This window comes from Hirundo rustica, chromosome 2, assembly GCF_015227805.2.
Source record: "Hirundo rustica isolate bHirRus1 chromosome 2, bHirRus1.pri.v3, whole genome shotgun sequence".
In the NCBI taxonomy this organism is placed as follows: Eukaryota; Metazoa; Chordata; class Aves; order Passeriformes; family Hirundinidae; genus Hirundo; species Hirundo rustica.
This window is the reverse complement of record NC_053451.1, coordinates 15,700,472-15,721,230: the sequence shown is the minus strand read 5'-3', so window position 1 is coordinate 15,721,230 and position 20,759 is coordinate 15,700,472. Positions and strand designations below refer to the sequence as shown.

At 44.7% G+C, this 20,759-nt stretch overlaps 1 protein-coding gene across 8 annotated transcripts in view; it reads left to right on the top strand.

The window, feature by feature from the left end:
* The first annotated feature begins 5,961 nt into the window (after positions 1 to 5,961).
* LOC120748958 (uncharacterized) overlaps positions 5,962 to 20,759 on the top strand; it is a 41,284-nt gene continuing 26,486 nt past the window's right edge. Inside the window, exons 1-6 of one of the 8 annotated variants that reach the window (XM_040055965.2) lie at positions 5,962 to 6,144; positions 7,782 to 7,927; positions 8,037 to 8,097; positions 8,373 to 8,475; positions 9,334 to 9,474; positions 9,596 to 9,947. In XM_040055965.2, coding sequence (XP_039911899.1) covers positions 5,983 to 6,144; positions 7,782 to 7,927; positions 8,037 to 8,097; positions 8,373 to 8,475; positions 9,334 to 9,474; positions 9,596 to 9,777 — 795 coding nt within the window. In that variant the 5' untranslated portion in view covers positions 5,962 to 5,982 and the 3' untranslated portion in view covers positions 9,778 to 9,947. Of the gene's footprint in view, positions 6,145 to 7,781; positions 7,928 to 8,036; positions 8,098 to 8,369; positions 8,476 to 9,333; positions 9,948 to 10,056; positions 10,356 to 15,721; positions 15,814 to 20,759 lie in introns of those variants that run through there. The other 7 variants (XM_058419379.1, XM_040055964.2, XM_040055967.2 and 4 more) reach the window with 7 other exon arrangements.

Sequence of the window (20,759 nt, the reverse complement as noted above, 5' to 3'; positions counted from 1 at the left end):
CAATCCCATTTTTGGGTTGGACTCTATGATCTTGGAGGTCTCTTCCAACCTTGTGATTCTGTGAGATCATCTTCATCTCTGAGAACAGAGGTCTTCTCTCCCTAAGGGCAAATGGTCTCCATCACTCATCTTTCTCTCTGTTCAAGCTTCTTATGCAATCACAGCTACTTCAACATTTACGTGCTTTAGCACAAATGCCTTTGCTCATATCTGCAATTTGAACACTTCATCTCCTCATATTGTTTTCATGAATTAAAGGGATATTTTAGTGTATCAACAGTCCATCACCATGGCCTTGCAAAAGAATTTCAAGACTAAGATTAAGACTAAGTCATCTCCTCATTCTCCTCCCATCTGGGACTAGACTCCTCCTTCACTAACCTCGGTGTCTTCATGTTGTTTCTCTATGTGTCTTCACTCTGTCTTTTTCTCTCACTTGAGGGAGGATTAGTGCCTTCCAAGTTTCATCTGTGCAATAAAAGAGTTAATACTTCGTCCAGGGCCTGTGGTGGTCATAATGATCAAACCAGTCAAATGATAGATTCAGGCCATGCTGGGGGCTGTGCCAGGATCTCAGGGGTCTAGGTGCATTCAATTCCAGCTGCTATGGGCCACTCTGCACAGCTGCAGAGCTGCTGCCCCATGGTCTCAGCCACTGTGAGACAGTGCCAGGACAGCACTTTGGCAAGATGACTTGGTAGTGCTGCCTGGAGCTGTTTACGGTGGAGGATTCTTCAGAGGCCACACCGGGGGAGGAAATCATCTAGGATCTCAGCAGCAGCATGCTGCACAGCTGATGGCCTCCCCTTCCCCTGCCCAGCAGATGCTGGGGCCTGGCCTGGCCCCACCAGGACGCAAGAAAGGGGTTGGGCCAACCTGTTACCTGTTCCCAGACGAAAAGAAAAGCAGCTTTCTCAGGGTTTGTTTGATTTTTAACATGTGTGTTCAGAGGTGCGTTTAGCTTCCTTGTGGTTTAACAAGATGTCAATATTCAAAACTAGTCACTGATTGGTTTTGTCAGGCACGGAGGAGACTCTTACCAGCTCCACTTCAAAAAATTATTTCCATGGGTGGCTTCTTCCCTCCTCACTAAATGTCAATCAATGCAAAACCAGCAGAGTGAGTTAAACAAGTTAATGTTATCAAATGTCCCTCTCCTGTTTTGGTACATGGAAATAGGATACTGAATGGAACGACCACGGCTCATTAGGATATCTGTTGGACCAGTGACATTCCACCAATGTTTCCATGAGCAGCATGTTGGACTGCCATCCTTTTGGATCAGCCAAGTCTATACACTTCTAGGCTTCAAAAGGAAAAACTAATCTTTCTCTGATGCAGTGGCTCCTCTTAAGTCATGCAATGCTGAGATTGGAGCCACATATATTTTGTTGAGGATTAAAAGGATGTTATACAAAAGACGGCCTTTCAAAAGCAGCAAATAGCTACCTTTGCCTAGGCAAATATGTAAGAACATAGCACTACAAATAACTGTGTTATATAGTCCAGCCAAGCTCTAATCCATGCCAAATGCAGGTCCCTTATAACTATAGGCCAGGGACTAAAGGATTAGCAAATAAGTATTTCCTCCCTCCTAAATGTAGAAAACCTATTTCCTCTTTCCTAAATACTGTTGTGGAGTTTTATAAGGGGTCTTGTTGCAGCTAGAACCTTAGCTCCGATCTCTTGATGTTCTTTGCTATGAATTAGTCCTCCTTCAAAACCTCATTCTGAGAAAATGAGATGGTGTGGGAATACAGCTAGAGAGCAGAACTGTGAGTACTGCTCAGCTCATGACAGAAGTGGACATGTTAGCATTGGTGGGCCATAAGCCCCGGCAGCTTAGAGCAGAACCCTGAAGAAAGAAGCAAGAGATAAGGGTGTGCTTGGGTGTACTTTGGTATGCAAGTCCGTACATGTTTGTGTGGGTCTGTGCTAGCTTATAGTTAAGCAGTGTTATTAAGAAACATAAGATATGGTCGCTATAGTTATTCCTGCTTAAGCGAGCAGCTATTTTTAGTTAAAGTTGAAAGGGTATATATACTAAAGCTTTGTGATCAATAAACCAAATTTTTGCATCCAAGCAATCAGACGCATCTCTTCCATTGCTGTCAAAATGGTTTTTGGTCCCAGAAGGACCTCAACCCAGCATGACCAGATGACACTGCCCTGACATTGTTCTCCTTCTTCTCAGCTTTTTACAAAAATACTCCATGATGCTGGGAACAGTGAAGAGGGGAAGAGTAGGAGACCTAGGACACAAGCATATCTTCTTCCAGTAGATTTCTTCATTTTCAGAGCAGACGGTAGGGTAGAACTGGAATGACAGGCAGGCCCAAGGCTTCACCTCCTCTTCTGTGTGTCCTTACCTCTGCAGGGGGTAGGAGCAGCCTGTGACAGGCTCTGTAACAGGCTCTCTTACTGCCGCTTACCCATGGGAGTTGGTTAAAGGCTGATAACCCAATGCCAGAGGATAAATTCTGTGGTTCCTCCCCATCCCCTTTCTCTCTTCAAAGAAAAATCCACAGGAGGAAGAAGGTAAAACCTTGGTTTGAAAGCTTCTTGTGGATTGTTTTCAACTTTAACATGAAGACTATTTCCCTTTGTTAGCTGGACCTTTCAGTCAGGGGCAGTACTTGGGTAGTATCAATTAGAATTGAGGAGTGTTGGAACGCTTCAATCAACTTGTCCCCTGTGAACAGAGAGAAAAAAAGAACTACAGAAGGTCCATAAAGTTATTAAGTCCAAATCAGTATGGAATTCAAGCATGCTGCCCTAAAACTCTGGGGCAATTTTACTCAAATTTTTGGGGAATACTGAAATGTGACATGTCAAGACACATGGGAAGGAGAGGGGATTGCAAGGGAAGGAATCAACAACACAACTTGGACAACACAAATACCAACAAAAGGCTTGTCCAGAGACAGGTTGGCATGGTGATCAAACATGATTAAAATCAAAAGGCTGGAGATTTATGGATTTCTGGGAGTTGTCTCCAGATCTTAGTCTCCTTTATCCGCTATTTTTTGTTCCTTTACTACCAATACTATCTGTAATATATGACCTAAAGTTAATTCGTGTTGAAATGTAGTGATATGCAATATAAAATTGATCTGCGTTCAGTCTGATTTAAGATCTGTAAACCTAAAGTGTGTTTAGGGTTAACTGAGACTAAAACTGCACGAAAGGGACATGGGGGTTGGGGAAAGAAAGAATATCTGCCAGGAAGAGCCTCAAGACAACCACCACCCGGAGATAGGCATGCTAATGATCGAACGATTTGGAGGAGATTTGTATCTTATCTGTTCTGGCCCGATTTAACATTTCCAAACCTTCTCCGGACCCGGCAATCACAGCATTGTTCCACTCCGAGAATCTATTCAACTGACCCCGGACCTGAACATGAATACCTAATGAAGCTGCCACGAAGCAAGAGCCCTACGGCCGCGTCCACTCTCAGCGAAAAGCTGTATAAAAACCCAGCAGTGTTAGACACAATTTGTGAACAGAGGGGGTGACAGGCTGACAGAGTCTGTTACCGCGTTCACCCAGCGCCAAAACCCCGGGATTCGATGCTGTCCCTTTTAATTGTGGCTACCGGAGACTGTGTTTGAGTCTCATAATAAAATTCTAAATTTTGATCCACTGAATTTGGCTTATCGAGTTTATTACACTATCTATTGGCAAAACTGTTTTATATTTTCAAGCCTTTTTTCAGACACAGCTGTGGCCTGTGACTGGAGTAAGACACAGAAAGTAGATGCAAATCCTTTGAAATTAAGTTACCTACCTGGTCTAAGTTTTACTCTGAGCGGCTACGTACAACTGAAATTTCCTTTTATAGGTTTCATTTGTGCTGTTGTTTAGACTAAGAGATACATGCTGCAGGGTAGTTAAAAACTTGTAAAGTTGTTTTTTCTCTGTTGACAGGTTTCTGGCATACATTTGGAAAAAAACCCCAAACAGTTGTGTGTTGATAAATAAAAACACCAGCTTTCAAGTGATTTGGTGTGGTAGTTTTGGTTTTGTTGGTGTCATTGTAGAATAGCTGACTCCCGAAAAAAGTAATTCATTGTATGTTTCTGTGTCAGCCTTCTTCTCGGAGCTCCCAACAGCAGGAAACCTTTTATGATCAGAAACATCTGTGGATGTTTCTCATTTTTTTGTGTGCATATTTCAGCCTTCCAAAGCACATTCTTCGACCTGCAGCCCTTCATGCAAAGTCAAAGCTAACCCTTCTGCTTTGTGAGACAACAAGGCAAATATTTTGGCCTCTGGGCCCCATCTGTCGAAATTTTTACACAGGGTGAGTTATAGCAGCATTTCAATGGTTATCAAAAATCACTCTTGAAGAACACGTAAGAGCATTGTTCTGGTCACGGAACATATTTATTGCTGGGCAGTACAGACAAGCCCGTCTGAGGCTTGGGAAGGCGCCGTGGCCCCACGGCCACTTGTAATAGACTATGAACATGAAGAAAAGTTCCAATAGGAATTTGTTACATTGCAGCAAGCAAAGCAAAGGCAAATACAGCGCTGGACGGCAGGGGAGTCTCACTCCACCAACTGCCGTGAATTGGCAGGTTTTTCAGTCTTGCTTTTATCTTGCTTCTTTCCTCCGATGATGTATGTGTGACGTGTTGCTGGGAGGGTCTCTTTCTGTCCCTCGGTGGTCGAAGAGATGAATGCTGTAGTTGTCCTCTTCCTTATATGGTAACTAAGCTGGAATTCCTGAAGCTTAAAGCTGATTAAGCAAGTAGAGAGAGAGAGAAAAGAAATTGGGCAAGGGTATGTTTGCCTATAAGCTTAGATAGTAACATAGTAACTTCCTGTTATCTTGAGTTATTTGATCTCCAGTGAACAAAAAATAGTTAATGTTTATCACACACTGAGCGCTCCCAGCCCAGGCTGGCAGCCCCTTCACCAGGACGAGCCCAGCCCCGCATCGCCGCTCACCTGCATTTACAAACAGACCGTGGCTCTGATCTCAATTTCCGAGCGATCACAGTTCCAATCCCGTCTGTGATATATGTTCTAAAGTTAATTCGTGTTAATAGTATATAAAAGGTAATACAAGCCATATAAATATAAGTTTTGTATAAACTAGCATGTTATAAGTTTTGTTCAAACCAGTATATTGTGAATTAACTCAGGGAAAGGTGGCACAACAAAATAAAGGAATTTCTCTAGACCGAAAAGGCATGGGAGGGACACGAGGAAAACATGATCGGAATTACCAGAAAGGGGAACAAGAAACTGCCGCTGCCAGGAATCCTTGAAAGGGAACAAAAGGTGACAGAAAACGGGGATGATAGCCCGGAGAACCAGATGATTACCTTAGATCGATATCTAGATCGTCTCCGCCAAAAATTAACATCTGCACACCACACCTGGACCCAACCATTAACAGTATTGTCCTCCTCCACCGATCTAATCAGACTCTCGGAACTGAGGCCTGCATGATTAATGAAGATGCCTCGGAGGAAGGACCGTCGAAATCCCGAGCCTCTGTCCGCGATCCAGTGTATAAAAAAGAGACTGCTGCAAACCGAAAATGTGAACTTGGGGATAACAGACTGGCAGAGTGTGTTATCATTGTTCACCCAGCGCCGATCCCGGGCTCGACGCTATCCTTTTAATTGTGGCTGTCCGAGACTGTCATTTTGTCTCTCAATAAAGTTCCAAATTTTGATTTATCGAATTTGGTCCATTTCATTTATAACACACTTTAAAGACAATTTTGACTTTAACCACGGTAGGAGCCCCCTCGCAAACGACACCGGCGCCGCCTCTCACCCCCCTCCCCTTCTCCCCGAGGAGCGGGACAAAGGTGGCGAGAGGCGGGGAAAAGAGGGGGGCTGGCCGCCGCCCCCCAGGGAGCTGCCGGCCCGGCCCGCCTCGGGGGTGGCCGCGGAGGACGGCGGGCCCGGCCCGGCCCGGCCCCGCCATGAGGGGGACGGCGGCTCCACGCTTGCCGCCAGCATGGAGCGAGTGGGGCGGCGCCACCGGATGGAGGGCTGCCCCGCTGGGGGCCATTGCTTCCCCCTTTCCTCCTCCTCCTCCTCCTGGCAGGTCAGCGGGGCCGGCCTAGGGCGGGGCACCGGCGCGAAGCCGCGGGCAGCGGGTGTGAGCGGGGCCGGCGGTGTAAGTTACATGTGGGAGCTTTTCCTCGTCGGGTGCTGGATTGGCGTACGGAGCTGGAAGGGGTTCCCCGGGGTGTCCCAGCAGAGCGCTCCCGGGCAGGGTGTGAGGTCCTCTCTCGGACTGAGGGAGGACCTCATTAATGTGTATCAATATCTGAAAGGGGTGTGCCAAGAGGATGAAGCAGAGGCTCGGTGGTATTGAGCAGTGGAGCGAGGTGGGGCAACGCGCAGAATTTGATACGCAGGAAGTTACACCTGATCTTGTGGAAGAACTGTACAATGCAGATATCTCTATACTGGAACCGGTGGCCCAGAGTGGTTGTGGAGTCTCCCTGAATAGAGATACTCATGAACCGTCTGGACGCAATCCCAGTGCTGCATGTGCTCTAGGATGATTCAGCTTGAGCGATCAGGTTGGACCAGATGATACACTGTGGTCCCTTCCCACCTAACCTGTTCTATGGCTCTGTGATTCTGTGAACCCACCCGTCGGGGATAGACCTGTGATGTGCAGGGTGAAGGCACCTTGGTGCTCTCCCGCCCAGGCAGAGCCAGGAGGTGTACTGGCCTGGCACAGCTGGAGCCATGAGTACTCAAGCTAAAAAAGAGGTGACATTGCAAAAGCTTAGAGCTGCTGGCATGGGGATTTGCCAAAGCCTTGGTATGGGATGTTTTGGGATGGCAGCCCTGCCAAAGCCTTGGTATGAGGTGTCCTGTGTGGCAGTCATCCTACATTGCTGCTCCTTATAGAAGTACTGCCCATGGGCTGCCATTCTCCTTCTGGAGATGGGTGTCCTGCTGGCTGCCCTAATTCGCATGATGGGGCTGGTTGGCAGAATGATGGGTTGATTGTTCTGGTTTTTCATGTTTCTTTAATCCAGGGGTCATCTCACAGGGTTAGGGTGCATCTGCCTGGGCTGACCCATGTGCTGCATTGCACAGCCCTCTCCAGCCCTCACTTGGTGCTTGTTTTCAAGCAGATACCAAGTGTAAGCAGGGTCAGAGAGCTGACCTGCTAAAATCCTGTGAGCAGTCAGGCTGTGAGATAGGTCAGCAGCATGTCAGTGAGCTAAGGCGTCTCAGTGCAAGGTGGGAACTTTCACCCACCTGAGGCAGGAATGGGAGCGTGGCAGAAGCTGAGATGAGGTAGGGTTGCCCAGATCCCAGCACACCAACCAAAAAGGTCAGCACAGATGAAAGGCAGTAATGGCAATGGGAGAATTAGAACAGAACCTCTCAGGTGAGTTGCCGCCTGGGAAACAGGAGCTGCAGTGCATCGGGAATGCAGAAGCATGGTTTACCATCTTTGATTTCGAGTCTCTTCCACTGCAGTATGTGACCAAATAGGTCACCAAGGGTGGTGGTGTATGGGACACGGAGTCTCTCTGGATTTATCCAGGCTGCAGCTGAAGCCTTGACTGTGGGGACGGTGATCCCCAAGAATGTTTTTACAGTATAGTGCTATCTTCTTGGGGGAGCCTGACTTAGGGCTTTGAAAACACTAAATGTCATGACAGCACAAGAGGTTGATACTGTTAAAATAGCTTCTCACAGGAATAAAAAGTTATATGCTCTTCTGTGTTCCTTAGTTGTAAAGAGCTTTCTCGGTGTTGTTTCACCGTTTGCTTTGTCCGGCAGAGCGTTGTGGCTGGGAGCACTTGTGGCCTCAGGTGCCCTCAGCGGGACAGAGTGGGCACTGCTGGCCCCTGTGCGAGGCACTGTCATGTCAGACTGGCCATGGCTCTGGTGCTGGAGCACAGCGAGGGGAGCTCACTCTGCAAGGGGTAAGGGAGCCCCAGGCAGCTCTGATTTGCACCCCAGGCTGGGACTGGGCAGGGACTGGGGGAAGTAGCCTGTTCCCAGACAACTTTCTTCTTTTCTGCCACCCTCCAGATCAACAAGACAGGCAGCCCAGACTCAGGTTTCTTCTGGACTCCTTGCTGAAATGGAAAAAGTATGTCTGTGGTGTCTGGACATTTCAAAATGTTCTTTTTCACTTTAAAGGATTAAGTATAAGGAGGAACTGATATGGCCAGCTACAGAATACGCATATGGAAAGCACCTAAGTCTGAAATGCAGGATGAGTGGGAATGGGCTGCCATTAGGATTACAGACTGCCTACAAGGGCAGTCCTGTGATTGTGTGAAACTGTTGGACTAGATTTTCTTCAAAGCTGTGCTGTACAAGATTTTGATGTTTGACCTCATGAGTTTTATTTTTATTCAGCAGAAGATTGTTTGGCTGAGTGTGATAATGACTGCAAGGCTTACTGCTGTGATGGGACTACTCCCTACTGCTGTTCATATTATGCCTACATTGGGAATGTCTTTTTGTGAGTATATTTGCACTTTAAAAAAAAATATGTGCTGGGTTCATGAACTCAGTGTAAATTTGCTGTGGCAAAACTATATTTTGGTAATAAACTGAGACAGGGTTCGGGGTTTTTGGTTTCAATTTCGTTTTTTTCCTTACTGGTAACAATTTTTGGTATTCCTTTGAGGTCTCATGTTATGTGTATTCTTGAAACATACCAGAAAGCTTGCTAAAATTGTAGGTCCTGTCCTTAGTTTGTGTACAATAATATAATTTCTGGAGTTAAGCTTTAGAGATAGTGAGAACTGCGTTTCAAGCTCTTGAGCTGAAAACATCTCTTAGTAGAAATCTTGTGTTTTGTTGAAATGATTTCTCACACTAAGTCGATAGTGATTGAGTAGTGATTCAAAGTACTTGGATGTGAAATTATTATTGCTTTGAGTACTTTTTTTTTCATTTTCACTTCTATTGACTTGTTTGTTTTTGTTAAATATTGTTTTGCCTGTTGGTGGAATTTATTGAACAGATTCTAGGTGAGGGTAATCTGACCCTTTAAAAATGTTGTATGAATAGCATGTTTCACAGTGCTTTAAAAAACAGGGAAGATGAAATGAAATGGTTACAAATATTTTCTATCTAGAGAAAAATGCAGGAATAAACTGTTAGTTATAAAACATAGGCTCCAGGGCAGCTGTTTGTCTTTGCATTGGTGGGGAAGAGGAGAAGCTTGCCTGCTAATGGACCCCACTCTGGCCTTAAGTCACAACTCACATGTGCAAGAAAAAACCTAAATGAAACACAGAATGCAGTTCTTCATGGTAGGTGTTGGGGGTTAGATTTGTTTCTTTTTTACTTATAGATTTTTTTTTCCCATAAGTTGCTAGGAAACCAACTACTAATACTGATAAGTACTTAAGCAGAACAAAGTGGCCAAGGGAGAGGAGTGTAGCACCTGGTAACACTTTTATCTCTGGGAGTTTCTCTCAGAGGGGGAAGATACCACAAGTTTTGGAGGCAGGTAAAGGACTGGGCTGGGGGCAGCTGCTCTCTCTTGCTCTCAGCATCAGAAGGAGCATGGCCAAGCTGTTGCTTACTGTGGGGAGGATTCACAATCACCACTAAAGTCTAGTCCTACCTAGGGATCTACCACATCCTGATGTGTCCAGGAGTTCTGAGCTCGCCTTCTCATGCCTTGCTGGGGTGGGGCTGTCACTGCCCCCACCCCCACCGTTTTCTTCAGCACTGCTCGGGGTCTCTTTGCTTTGCTGTAGCCCCACACCCCCTGCCCGGACAACACCCCCCCTGCTGCCATATTATGTGAGCTTCTGTGAGATGTTTACAGTTCTGACTGAATGTTCCCACAGCTTCCTGATGTGAACATCTTGTTTTGCCACATTCCTTTCTGATGATAGTCAACTGATGGACTTCTAGCCTGGCCAGTGGGATGGAGAGGCCTTGTCCTCCTATCCCTGGTCCTTCTTTAAAACCTATAGAAGTCCTTCTTTAAAACCTTTAAAACCTTTGTAAATAATAAAGGGAGTCTTTCTTCAGCCTTCATCTTGTGGAGTCAAATCTGTGAGTATTTACTTGTGTTCACTAGCGACACCTCCCTGGACCCCGTTCCAGCTACCACTGTGAAGCTTCTGATACATCTCATCCACCAGCCTTGGATTTCTGCTCATCCCTGCCATTCCAGCTGCCACCACAGAGCTGATACATCTCATCCACCAGCCCGGTATTCCTGCTTATTCCTGCTGTTCCAGCTTGGTGCTTCTCAGAGTCCTGCAGGGGCACTGAGATCAGAATATTTTGAGGTTTTGTGAAGCAAAGCCTCTCCTCCATCCCTGCCTGTCTCAGCCAAGAAGGCTCTCGTGAGGTTCCTGGTTCTGTTTTGTTGTTAATGCCATTGTTTTGTTTGTTATACATACTAGTAAAGAACTGTTATTCCTATCCCTATACCTTTGTCTGAGAGCCCCATAATTTCAAAATTACAGTAATTCGGAGGGAGGGGGTTTACATTCTCCATTCCAAGAGAGGCTCTGGCTTTCCCTGGCTGACACCTGTCTTTCAAACTAATAGGGCATCTTATGTTCTGTTTCATCAGTTACACTAATAATTTCCTTAGCATGCAGTCTGTGACTTATTTTTGGTTTATATTCTTGACTAAAACCAGAGAAGATAAAAATGACATGGCATATGGACTGCCTGCTGCATGGGGAAGAGTGAGTGGGAAGGTGGTAGTTGCTTTTTTATAGAAAGACTCCTCTGATGCAGGTTTTGTTTCAGCCATGGTACCTGGGGAATATTCCAGTGTTCCCATCAGTATATTTTATTACACTTTGAAGGAAGAGGTAGGGTGATGGTATTTTAATACAGAATTGATCCAGAGTTTTCAAAGCAAATCAGATATTTCCTGGATGGAAGTAAATAAAATTATGGTGGAACACCAGAATCCTTCATTCATCTGGAAATGACAAAGCATATATTTAAGATCAATTACTGTTGCAGAATGACGTGATTTATTTTTTTTTCCTGCTTACCGAGTGAATGTTTGCTTTGATTTTTTTTCTATTTTTTTATTGCAAAATGGTTTTGCCATTCATAAGCATCGAAAGAGGTGCTCATTCTGAATACCTTGTTCCAGACCATACGTGGTTAGGAATGATGGACACAAGAGCATAGGGCGTCACATTATAAGAAGGAGACTTCCTGTAGAGCAAGTGAATTTAATCTCTCACTTCCACGTGAACATGGCTAGCATTTGTCTAGCCTAGTGTCAGAGCTGTGCTTTGTGAAGGCCTTGAGCAGGGGGTTCTTTAGAGTGACTGCTAAAATGCTGAAACCGTGCCCTCAGCACCAAGTTGACACCTTGTCTTTGGTATGTTTCTTTGAACAGGTATTGAATTAGAGCTGAGTGTGAGTCACTCTAGTTAAAATCCAATACCAGTTATTTTTAGCATTACTGTAGTCAACCCATTTCTTGTGGGTAATTAAGTACTTTGACTTCTTTTGTCTTGCGTTAGTTGTTTCAAACATCAGAAACAGAGTGGTTGTAGTTTTTCTCTAAAACATAAACTCATAATTTGCTTAGCAAGTAAAAATACTGACAGAGTGGCATGGAAGAATTATGCAATATGGAACTTCAGTCAGGGAAAAGTGAAAGCCTGGGTGCTGCAACCTCATCAGCTTGAATTGTGCCCACACCAACTGTGTTTCTCTGGTGGGTTGACTTTGGCCAGCTGCCAGATACCTAACCAGCTGCTCTCTCACTCCCACTCTTCAGCAGGTGACAGGGGGAAGAAAATAACATGAAAAAGCTCTTGGGTTAACATGAGGGCAAACAGATCATTTGCCAGTTACCATCATGGGCGACACCGACTTCACCTGAGGAAAACAAATTTATTGCTGATTAGAATAGAGTTGGATGGTGACAAAGACAAAACACTTTGACTAAGACACTTTACCTCTGCTGTCTCCCCTTTTCCCAGGCTTAACTTCACTCCTTCATCTCCACCTCTTCTGAGCAGCACAGAGGGATTTTGGGGATGGAGAGGTTGGTCCTCTCTGACCTTTCTCTGCACACTTTACCCAGGGAGCAGTGTGGGCTTTCCATGAGCTACAGTCCTTCAGGACAAGCCTGCTCCAGAATGGGTCCTGCCCATAGGTTGCACTTCCTTCAGGGCATATCCTGCTTCAGCATGGGCTCCTGCACAGCTGCAATGTAGATACCTGCCCCAGCATCAGCTCTTCAGGGGCTGCAGAGGCTCCCTGCTGGGGCACCTGTGGCCCCTCTGCCCCTTGGGGCTCTCAGAGCTGTCTCTCACACTGTTTTCCTCACTAGGCTGTCCCCGAGACACTGCCACAGCTAGGGGGACCTGTGTCCAGCACAGGCACAGTAAAACTGCCACCTCCCTCCATGTTTAGGGTGCCCTGACCCAGACAGAGAGAGATGGAGAAGCTGCTCCATCAGAATCAAAGCATTGGGAGGTGCTGTTAAAACTAAAAAGGGCTGAAGACCTCTGTGCCATCAGTGTTTCTTCTTCTAGAACACCCATCTGTCTGGAAAATGTGCAAGTCTCCTCTGTGTCCATGATAGGCAGCTGGGTCTTTTCCAGACAACCTCACTTGATGGTAGGTCACCCTCACTATTGCACTCATGAGGAGTTGACATGGTTCAAAATGTGAGGGGCAGGGTTGCTTGATTTTAAATAATGACATTAATCTTACTTTAATTGGATTTACCACACAAAAATCCTCAAAACCTTTTGTAAGTCAGAAATTAGATGTGCAAATCCTTCCATACCTTTACGGTACAAATCCTGCCAGTAAATCCTAAATACAATTTAAATATAAATTCTTTCTTTGCTCTTGGGATGAAAATCACTGGTTTATGAATTAGAATGGTAAAAATCCCATGGTTCTACCAGGTTTACAAATCCTAGCATAAGTTTTAAAATTTAAAATTCTGGTCTTGCTTTCCTGGGTTTTGTGTCACTTTGTCTGTCAAGAACAGTACATGGTTGGGATCTGTCTCCACTTCTGCATGCTCTGACATAGCTTTTGGTGTTTTATTTCAGCCTGGGTTATCAGTAAGAAGTGTCCTACTGAACATGGTAGGAAGGATTTTTTTCTTTCTCTGGAGACTTCAAGTGGCTGCATGACAGAGGCAGTAGAGTATGCTTTGTTGCTGTCCCCTCTTAGCAGTGGAATGGCTGATGTATTTAGAAATGAGCTTCTGCCAGGGGTGACTGTCCAAGCCACCCTCTTGCTCTTGCTCCTGATATGAGAAGCAGGACTTGTGGAGGTCCTTTGGGGATCTGAGGGATGGGGAACTCAGCAGCAGCCCTTGGCAGATCAACCTGGTGAAATCCAGAAACCAGCAGGACAAAAATAATCCTGAAAGGCTGCTTGGAAGGAAAAGTCCCTTGCCAAAATGGTAGCAGAGACTGACATATATTTTAAATTATTTCTGATACAAGACTAAACTTACTTCTGAATAGAATGGTGTCTTGGTTTGGGACAAATTTGGGAGAAAACCCCTGTATAGGATTCCTCTAAGGAAGCAAACTCAAGTGGCCCCTCCCTCCAACCGGTCTGGTAAAAAAACCTTTTTGGAGAAAAGTGGAAAAAACTATTTTATTAAACAAATGAAGTGCATACAAGTATAAAGAATGAATAATATGAAACAATAAAACCTCTCGTTCTGGAGTGAGATGGCAAATTGAGAAAGTCCTTGCCGTGGGTGTAGCTCGGCTCTCTCTCAGTCTCTCCTCAGTCCCAGTCCCTCCGGCGCTGCTGGAAAATGCCGAGGTCCAGGCCCCGGTGGGACGCAGGTGCAGCCCCCAGTGCTCCCCTGGGTTTTCAGTCCAGAGCAGGTTTAAACAGTTCCAAGAAAAAGGAAAAAAAACAGTCCAGGGAACTTCTCTGCCCTAGCTAGCTGAAACTAACTAAAAGCAAAACAGATCTCTGTCCTGCAGTCTCTCCAAGCCTCTGCTGAACACCCCGTCCGCAGAAGAATGTGGAGGAGTCGGGCAGTTTTCTCAAAACAAACTCTGCGCTTCTCCTTGCTCTTAGAACCAGTCTTAAAGGCACAGGACTCAATATACAGCACAAACAGAACAGACGATTGGGGATACAGGCATCATAAAGTTACTCTAGGACAAATGGAAATTAACTTTTATATGTGTCATAGGTTAATACAGTTTGGTTTTTTAGTTATAGAAAAATGTAAAATAATTCTCCAGGTCAGGACCTGGGAATTGCTTTAGAAGAGACAGAGACCTATCAGAGAGTTAGTTGGAATATTGACATCTATTCTGACCACTGAAATTGTTGGCTGCGACTTTGGGAAGTACCATATAAAACCCCATGAATTTCCTGTAGGTGGGTCCTTTTATCTTCTTCCTTTGGCCAGAGAGAGACAGGTAACATCAAGCTGGGCCTGCTGCTCCCCCTTTTTGAGGGGAGAGCTGGCCTGAGGCCTGGCCGGATTCCATCGGCTCCCAGGTGAAGCGGGGGGAAGGAGAGGTTGCTGTTTTACAACAGCTACTTTTGTCAGACTCCCCTGGAGCAGGGAGAGATCTCTGCTGGGCCCCTGATAAGAGCTATGGGCACCATTTGGGCTGAAGCCACCCCAATTTACACTGAGGGGTGGCTGAGAAGGCATTTATGATTCTGCCTGGTTTTTGTGATTCCAGGCTGCCCGGGTGCTCTGATCTCTGATGTTTCTGTGAGTTCTTCCTCCCTCATCAGCTTGGCCTTGAACATCTAACACCATGAGCTACATTGAGAGAGACAAAGAGTCCGAGCAGATTTAACTCTTTCCTAGCAACATGAAGCTTCCAGAGCTTGGCCCTTCTCTGAGGGAGTAAGGACAGAGTGAACATCATGAACAACAGCATGAAGTCACTAGCAAGAGTGAAAAGACTATTAAGACAGAGGGTTGAAGAGTTGGTTATTCTGTTCTTACTTGAGCCATGGAAATGAACTCTATATTTAGGTAATTTCTTTAAATCATGGGAAATATATGCATTTGGGGAGATGATTGTTTTAATTTGTGTGTAGATTTAAGCAAAGGTGATTGTGATGAACTGAGTAATATCCTATAAGATGCTTGAACAGAGATAAAGATGAGAAGCCCCCTGTGCCAGTGAAGAAGTGAGAAGATATCTCTGTACCTGGAGGTGAAGAATCCTTTGCTTTGGAGTTACTCGTCTTTAAAAGGTGACACCCCAGTATGCAAGAGTCTAAGACCCATGACCCATAAGCAGCTTGGGAACCTGCTCCTGGGAGGGTCACAAAGGCAGGTTTCTCTGGGCAGTTGTTTTTGTGACAGTTTAAAACCCACAAGAGAACTGTTCTAAGTTGCCAGTGAGATCCATGACTCTAAGAGAGACTCTTCTCCTAATGAATTGATGAAAGACTATTGTCAGATAGTGAAACTGACTGAAAATTACAAGTTTTGTCTCTTTATGTTGTCTTGTAAGAAAGTGAACAGTTTGTAAGGGGAGGGAGAAGTGTTTTTTTGAAGTTTCATTGCATTTTAAGTTTTTTTTTTTCCAACTTTCTTTTTTTTCTATTCTTTTAGTGTATGTTAATAAACTATTTGTTAATGTTAAAGTTAAGCCTGCTTTGTTTTTCTCCTCGTCTCTCTCTCACAAAAAAGAGTAAGTACCAAACCCAAAATTTAGTGAATGTGAAACCACTAAAATATGTAAGAAGTTCTTTTCTCCTCTTCTGGCAATTATTTTTGTGTCTTCCCGCAGACTGCCCTGGACTCCATCCTCTCCATTGTCTTTGTTCCTCCTTGCAGAAGGTTGTTTAGGTCCTGACAAAGTGAAAACATAAATGTGCGAGATAGCTTCAACCACTGCTCTGAAGCTTCTTGGTTGGTCTTCTGCAGAGGTCCATCTTACCTGACTGTTTTCCTTGGAGAAGTTTGCTCCCCACAGACCAGAAGCTGCTCCAGCTTGGGTGGCATGGTGGGGCTACTGGCTTGGCAGTGGTGGCTGGGCCACCTGGCCAGTGGCAGAAACCTGGTGGGCAATTCCCCAATGCTGAACGTAGATGGAATAAACTTCTCGGCACTGCGAGATGCTGCAGAAATCTTCAAATTGGTGGAACTTGATGGCAGTGGTAACTGTGAGCAGTTCTTCCAGTCAGAGAAAAGGAGGAAGTCAGAACATGTGAGAGAAAACTACGTGATGGCACCAAGGTCAGTGGAAGGAAAGAAGGGGAGGAGGTGCTCCAAGCATCGAAGCCAAGATTCCTCTGCAGGCCATAGTGAGGACCATGGTGAAACAAACTGTCCCCCTGTAATGCATGAAGTCCATGGGGGATAGAGAGATCCACTCACAGCTCATGGGAAAAGTGCTCATGCTGGAGCAGGTAGATGTCAGAGAAAGCTGTGATCTCGTGGGAGACCTGAATAGAGAGGACCCCTGCTTCCAGAGATAGAGAGGTAGGGCCCTTGCTTCCAAACTAGACTAGCCTATCCTCAGAGGACTGCACCCCCTGGATGAGTGACCCACACCACAACAGTTTTGGGAAGACTGTTTGCCTGTGGGACAGAACCTATTGTATAGAAGAAAAAAAGTCTCCTCTCCCTGAGAGAACAGAAGATCTCATGTGATGAACTGACCAAAAGCCCCATGCTCTGTCTTCCTGTGCTGTCAGTGAGAAAGAGGAAGGGGCTGGCGAGGGTAAAGGTGTTTTAAAAGCTTATTTTATTTCTCATTATCATCCTCTGACTCTGTTAAAAATAAATTTACTTTATACCTTTAAATTTGAACCTAGCCCTTAGAGTAGTTTTTTTTTCCCAATCCTTATCTCAGCTCATGAGCCCTTATTTAATTTTTTTTCCCTCTCCTCTGCCCAAATATAGCAGAATGGAATGAGCAAATGACTTTCAGGGTGCCTGGTGTTTGGCCAGTATTGAACCACCACAAAGAGCTTGTCTGGTTCCTGAAGTCAAAGAAAATGCATTAATAATTCCTGCTGTATTTGAAACACGAGGAAGTTGACACAAATATTAAAGAACTGAAGTGTTGTAGGGGGAGAGGAACACATTGATGAGGATTTTGATCAGGCTTGTTCTGCAAAAACTCACATTTTGTTACATACCATCTTGACTTTTCTCACTGGTTCAAAAGTGCCTGGCAGTGCCATTAAGATTCCCAGGGGAGCATTGTTTTCTTGCACTGAATTTGTGCCCCCATTTCACTCCTGGTTTATAAGGTCTAAGCATGGAATAATGCTCTGAAGAAATGTGTGTTACTTGTCCAATGACTCCTCTTTGCTACAGGGCTAGTTGAAAGGAGCATCACAGAGATTGGCAGGGTCTTAGAGCCATGCATAGCCCATAGGGCATGATGGGATCCCAGCATAGCACGGTCTCAGTGCTGTGCTTAAAAGGCTTTTCTCTAATCTGCCATGAGAATTGCATGGAAGCGTTGCAATCTCTTTTCTCCTAGCACTTCTACTATGAGTGGCAATTTACTTCTTTCCCCCAGCCCGCAATGCTTTTCATTGTGCATGTTTATACTGGAGCAAATAGAGTGTCATCTCTCAGCCTTCTTATTTGCAAACATCTTCCATCATTTCACAAGACATGGCCACACCCAGCTACAAAACACAATGAAGAATGGAATGTGCTACTAGATTTTTCCCCTGCCTGTTAACAGATGAATGAGAAGACTTGTGCCTTTCCTCCTGGGAGGTGACTCCATTCCACACAGCTTCTTGCCCCCTGACTTATTTCTATGAAAAGGGAGTATTCTGTATTTATTTGAACTTCAGGGAAGCTTTACAAGGAGGTCTTTCCTCCCCCCCGCCCCCCCCCCCCCCCCCCCGATTTTATGCAACAAGCAAACTTACAGCCTGGTTGTTTGGTTTGATTCCATTCATTCTCCGGTCAAAATCTAACTGTTCTTGTATAAAAAAGGGGGAAATGCCTGAAATTTCCTACTTCCAGTACCTACAGTAGCTTATCTGCAGCCATGGATGCTTTTGAGCATATCAAAGGTTAGTGTTTCAATATTATCCTGTTTGCCACAGTGTCTGAGGCAGGAGAAGCATCCAATAAACCAGAAATCTGTTTTTGAACAGAGACACCTGGATGAGGTTGAAACCACCTGTTTTAAGTTCTAGGGCTGCATTTTTCCATTTATTGCCGGCCTTACTTATACATCAGTGCCCTGATCCCTAATTTCTTCAGTTTGGTTTCATATTTAATCTAGATCCAAGCTAAAGAGAAAATTTGCTGGTAACCAGAACCTTTGGTATTTATGTTTATTCACGACTGCCAGCCTCTTCTGGTGAGAACTCCCTGCAAATTAAAGAAATTCAAGCCTGGAGTCAGATTGCATCACTGGATGGCTCTTCAGCTCTTCTGGAGCACATTCTCAATGTGTTAGACCCTTTGAATACTGTTCCAGGGGAAAGGAAAGGATCCTACAGCCTGCCATCAGACTCTGCATATCTGCATGTCCAGATCTTAGTGCTCTGACTGCTGAGGAGGCCTCTAGCCTTGCTTTTCAGTATCTTCACATCAGTGCAGCAAAACACTTTGAAATTGAAAAGCTTTATTTTGCAGTAAGGGGATAGATGCTTGTGGGAATCAACTAATATATGCAAGGACCCAAAAGCCTGAGTTATTTTTCATGAACAGCTGCAGTTCAACCTGTTGTGCCTCTTCTTTCATAAAACAGGGTTTTTATTGTTTACTTGCCTTACAGGAGTGCTTTTATAAAGCTAGTTCACTGTCTTAGGCAAAATCTGTAAAACCCAGGGAAGAGTACCAGCATCAACTTCAACAACTTAAAAAAATGTGATTTCTAGTGTTTTGGCAACGCAAACCTGCTACACAGGAGTTGAATGTATAAAGAATCAATTTGTCTTTTCAGACAGTGAAGAGTTAACAGGCACATCAGGCACAATCCAGCCTGTCACCTCTGGTTTGTCCAGCAATGCTTTCCCTTCCAGCATAACATCTCCATTTTGTTTGACTACTTCAGTCAATCTTACTCAGATCCTGTCCTCCGGAGTGGAGACTGATAGGGTAGAAAAGGACTAAATATCATCAACCTTTTCCTATTTAGCTGTAGGACAGCAGTAAATCCTTCTGTCATCACTGTAACCTTTAATCTGTGATTTTCTTGGCTGCGTTTCTCAGTTTTGCCTTTCTAGCACTACTTTACAGCTCCATATAATAGGAAGCTGCATACATACAAGAGAAAACACCTAAGGTTTCCCTGTGGAAAGCTAGCAGACATGCTTCCCCAGGGCAGAGGTATTGGTGAGAGATTAGATCTGGCTTCATATTCATAAATTTAGGTGATACACACATTTGCTGAGTTTAGCCTTATAAACAGAGAATGTGTTTCCTCTCCTTTTGTTGTGTTAGCGTTGTCTTTCGTTCTTCTTTTCTCATTAAGTCATGGATTTTAATTTTTTTTTTCTGGAAATGATGGTTAGCCAGCTACTATCAAAACTTTGTTACTGCACTGCTGAATGGGAAAGGTTTTGTGCCTCAATTCTATTTTTGCTTTCTATTTAAAGCATTGTCACCTATCTCCAGTGTTTCAGTATGACATTTTAATGAATGGCCTGTTCCCTCAGTTTGGTTCACAGAAGCTGTTCTGCCACTGATTTTAAATCATGTCGACTTGAGACCAGAAGAGGTGAGCTTAACCTCTGAGCAGCTCTGTGTTACATTTTAAAATATAATGTATTCTAAGAGGCAGAACTTTCTACTGCCCTGATTTGGAAGTCACATTAACATCACCAAAGCAACAACAAAGAAGGCCAGGCATTCAATGAAAAACAATGTTGCCTAAAATCGCAGTCAAGGTTCATGTAATGAAGGTAAACTCAATTTTGTGTTTTCTTAATACATTGGCATGTAATTTGGACAGTTGAGTAAGTAAGCAGCAAACTTGAGTAGTCTTTAAAGTGTGGAAGGGAATCTTTGAGGAGGAGATGGAGAAGGGAGCTAGGCCCAGTCATGGGGGTTTCTGAGACAGATCCTCCCTTCTCATCAGCTGAAAACCTGACTCCTGGCACAGATGGGTACTTGGATATCTTGGCACATCTCCCCATGAGAGGCTGAATCACAGAAAAATGTTAGATTTAGGGCTCTAGATAATTTGTCTGCTTGTGATGGTTTCACCTTGAATGGCTGCCAGATGCCTTCCCAGCTGCTTTCTCATTCCCCCTCCTGAAAATGATAGGGAAAGAAAATAAGAAGGGGTTGAGACAAGGACAGGAAACCAATTACCAGTTGCCATCTTGGGCAAAATGGGCTTGACCAGGGGAAAACTTACTCAATTTATTGCCAACTAAATATATAGTCAGAGGGTGAGAAAGAAAGACAAAGACTGAAACCTTCCCTCCTCTCCTCCCTCAGGCTTTATCCCAGGCTCAACTTCACTCCTCCATCCCCCGCTCCTCTTCTTTCCCACTCAGCGGCACAGGGAATGGGCAACCTGGGTATGGTCAGTCCATCACAGCCCATCTCTGCTGTTCCTCACGCTTTTCCTTGCTTCAGTCTGTGCTGGGTTGCAGTGTGGTCACCTCTTTGGTACAGTGCTGTAGGAGTTGGAGAAACTACTTAGTCTCTGACTTACCATAGTTTTACATGGACAAAGTAGAGTAAGGATCATTGGAATGCTATGGAGAAGAGAAATTATTCTGAAACTCTCTATGGGAGATCCTTGACTGGCAAATATCTGGGTTAATAATTGCCAACTTTCATAGACCTACATTCTCTCAAGCCAGCTGGGAATCCAAAACAACTTTTTGTCC